Source organism: Leopardus geoffroyi, chromosome D1 (assembly GCF_018350155.1).
Source record: "Leopardus geoffroyi isolate Oge1 chromosome D1, O.geoffroyi_Oge1_pat1.0, whole genome shotgun sequence".
Lineage (NCBI taxonomy): Eukaryota > Metazoa > Chordata > Mammalia > Carnivora > Felidae > Leopardus > Leopardus geoffroyi.
The window spans coordinates 21,038,440-21,042,206 of record NC_059329.1 but is presented as its reverse complement, the minus strand read 5'-3'; the positions used below and the strand labels follow the sequence as shown (position 1 = coordinate 21,042,206).

Here is a 3,767-nt window from a genome sequence, read left to right as displayed (position 1 = left end):
TGCTCTTGGATCTTCATTCTCTGTCTTTGCCCCTGTGGATTAAATATTTTGCTAAGTGGCCTACCTGATTTGGGGTTTCTCAAATTGATATTTTTTCTCAAGTTCTCCTTACATTGTCCCTTCAATCATAGAATACAGAAAAGTCTCATTCCACCATCAAACCCTCCCTGGGCCTCCACACCCCAGGCTGGGCCCTGCTTAGGCGGAAAGGTGTTAGACATTACCTAGAGACACAAGAGCTGCCAGCATTATCAGGGGATGTTCTAATTAGTTGCAAATCTGTTTATTTTCTCTGGTGGACTCTGACTTCTTTCAGGTAGAATCGTGTCTTGTTCAGCTCTGCATTCCCCACCCCTGGCACAGAGTTAGTCCTCGAATGACATCTGAATGAGTGAAAACGAAATGGCATTGTGTCTCATCTTTTATTCTTACAAATTATTCTACTTTGATGATCTGAGCAGCTACAACCAGGAAACTGAGGAAAGGGAAGAGATCTTCAAATGGACTCAGAGAGGCTTGAAAAGGCTTTGGGATACACTAGATTTGAAATTACTTCAGATGTATTTCCACCTTCCCTTTTAAGCTCTTGTTTGCTGAGAAACAAGGGAGAAAACAGCACTGAGAGGGATTTTAGGAGCCTACGAGAAAGAGAGTAGGCAAGAGTTTACTCTGCCACGGGAGCTTGTACTGGCTCAGCCACAGGTAGAGGGCACACAGACCCAGTGGCACTGGTCTGGTCTGGCAAGTTCCGTGGCTGCTCTCTGATTCTGAGAAGTACAGATGGGAGAAGAGAACTGGTCTCTGCCTCTGTCCCTCCTCTTCCATTGCCCTCCGCCCAGTGGTCTTCTCTCTCTACATCACCGTTAGAATAAACATCATAGCAACTGTATTCCCCAAGTGGAGTCCTGTTCTCATTGCATCCAGTCATACAAACAATAGTCTACTATATTGAAATAGCGCATTTTTCATTCTTAGCATATTTCAGCCACCAAATGAAGAATTGTAGGAATGGGGACCAAAGTCCAAACTTTTCGGTAAACAGAAAAGCCAAAGACAGCACACAATGACAGCGTGGACCCAGCATGGCCCCCTGGTGGTGGTGAGCAATACAAAGCCAAGTTCAAAGGGAATCACAGCCCAGTCACCCCTCCATGGATTCCCCATCTGTCTTTTCCAAATCCTCATCCCATCAAAATGCTGCTCCGGGTCTAAGCCTGACAGATAGGGTTTGTAGGGGACGGTACACCAGTAAGTACCTCTGCTTTGCACAGAGACCTGCCTCAGTCCCCAGATGGAAGACTTTCTCTTTGCACAACATGTTTACGTTTTCTTACGGTGTTACTTGAAGCCTTGGGCATGCACCCCTCCCATTTTGTTTCAACAACTCCTAGTCCAATAAAGCGAGGGCTTAACCAATGTGGCATTTGAGGAGACAATCACCGCAGCCAGGAGGAAGAAGCGCCAGGGTGAGGGGGAAAGAAGAGGAGGAGGGAGTGTAGGAGGAGGCAGAAGATAAATATTGGGAAGCAGAAGGTCCAGGTTGTTCGGCCTCCTGGGGAGAGCTGCCTCCTTCCTTCATCAGCAGTATGAACTCCTCAAGACAGTAAAAGTCCCAGGGTCAGGAAACCAGCCCTAGAGTCTTCATTCTGCCATTCAGTCTTTATGGGTCCTTCGAGAAGCCACTTTAAGGCCTCAGAATCTTAGTCCCCACACTGTAAAATGGAGACAATCCATTTTATATAAATGGTCATTTATATAAATGGCAATGCCTGTCCTTTCAGATCCAAAAATATGTATGACAACTACATAGAATTGTTATATACGTTACAATGTTCAGCTGAAGCCTTAACTAGTGTTCTCTCTGTACAATTGGTCAGCAAGGAAGCCCAAGTGATGTAGCACCTTCCCCAGAGAGGATTTTACTTCCTTGTTCCTGAGGCTGTAAATCAAGGGGTTCAGCATGGGGGTGACCAGGTTATTCAGGATCTGAACAGTCGCATCCAGCCAGGGGCTTGGGGTGGGCCTGAGGTAGATGAGGACCACCGGCATGTAGAAAAGCAGGATGGCGGTGAGGTGGGCACTGCAGGTGGAGAAGGCACGGCGTCTGCCTTCGGTAGAGCGGATCTGCAGGATGGAGCAGACAATGCGGCTGTAGGAGGTGAGGATGAGAAGGAAGCAGCTGAGGGGCATGAGGCCCACGCTGACGAACCCCACCCTCTCCAGGGCTGAGGTGTCAGCACAAGCCAGCTTCAGCATCACCGGGATATCACAGAAGAAGTAATCCACCTCATTGGGGCCACAGTAGGGCAACTGGAAGGTGAGAGTGGTTAGGAAGGTGGCCTGAATGCAGCCAAAAAAAGAGGTCCCCACGGCCAGGATGGCACACACCCTGTGGCTCATGATTACCGTGTAGCGGAGAGGGTAACAGATGGCGACAAAGCGGTCGTAGGCCATCACCGTGTACAGGAAGCACTCGGTACAGCCCAGGAAGTGGTAGAAGAAGAGCTGGGACACGCAGCCCGCATAGGAGATGGCCCGGCTGTTCCCCGAGAGGTAGAAGAGCATCTTGGGGGAGCTCACAGAAGGGAAAAATATGTCACACACAGACAGTTGACACAGGAAGAAGTACATGGGGGTGTGAAGCCGAGTGGAGGAGACAATCGCCAGTAGGATGAGCAGGTTCCCCATAAGAGTGAAGACGTAGCAGCCCAAAAACAGGACAAAGAGCATGGTCTCCAGGTCTTCCGTGTGTGGGATGCCCAGCAGGATGAACTCAGTCACTGCTGAGAGATTCTTCATAGCTGTGAGAAAGGCAGACCTCTGAACGCAACCCACAACACCTAAGTCTGAACACCAACATCCAATTATCAAGCTTTTCACTGACGGATGCTTTGATTGTGTTTTTAACAGGCAACACCAGCCTTCTTATGAATGGCAAGATGTGTATCAAAATATCAGGTAGTAAGAAATGCCAATTCCAGCACCACACTCCATCCCACTCCTGGAAGGAGTGTGTTAGAGAAGCTGATGGCTGTTCTCTATGATGAGATCAGAGGTTTAGAGTATATACAAAATATTCTCCTGCTGAGAAACCTTTTTCAGTTTGTTCAGTTCTCTCGTTAGTATTTCCTCTCCTTAGGCGTCTTTGTATTTTTATACCCTCATGATATCTTTGAGTAACAAACTTCCACTATTCATTATCCTTTAGAAAAATCAGCAGGTGGGGAGGGGGAGGGGGAAATGTGTTAGAAATCAGAGCATTTCATTTAAATCCTGGCTGTCTTAGTAAAGTTTATGAGATGTCTGTGAGGGCATCTGGCAAAAACATAAACCCTAATAATAAGTGCTCATTTTATGTATCTTTTTTATTTTTAATAAAATTTTTTAACACTTGTTTATTATTGAGAGACAGAGAGACACAGAATGTGAGCAGGGGAGGGGCAGAGAGAGGGGGAGACAGAGAATCCGAAGCAGGCTCCAGGGTCTGAGCTGCCGGCACAGAGCCCTACGTGGGACTCAAACCCACAAACCACGAGATCGTGACCTGAGCTGAAGCTGAGCTGACGCCCAACCGACTGAGCCACCCAGGCGCCCCGTATGTATCTTAAACTTCCTTCTTTAAGTGCTTTCCTTTGGTGATGGCATTCTGTAACTATTTGTAAATAAATGTTTTATGAAACAAATTATTGAAAAGACTTAGACCATATCATCTTCAGATTACATCCCTCCTGACTTGAAAGGTCTTATAGCCCCATATCTTTGGGCGA

The 3,767-nt window shown here is 47.2% G+C and overlaps 1 protein-coding gene across 1 annotated transcript; it reads right to left on the bottom strand.

Annotated features, from left to right (window-relative positions):
* Nucleotides 1-1,845: 1,845 nt before the first annotated feature.
* Nucleotides 1,846-2,906, bottom strand: LOC123602214 (olfactory receptor 149-like). The gene has a single exon (XM_045486561.1). The coding sequence runs from the start codon at nucleotides 2,797-2,799 to the stop codon at nucleotides 1,846-1,848; it is 954 nt and encodes a 317-aa protein (XP_045342517.1). The 5' UTR covers nucleotides 2,800-2,906.
* Between the last annotated feature and the right edge of the window lie 861 nt (nucleotides 2,907-3,767).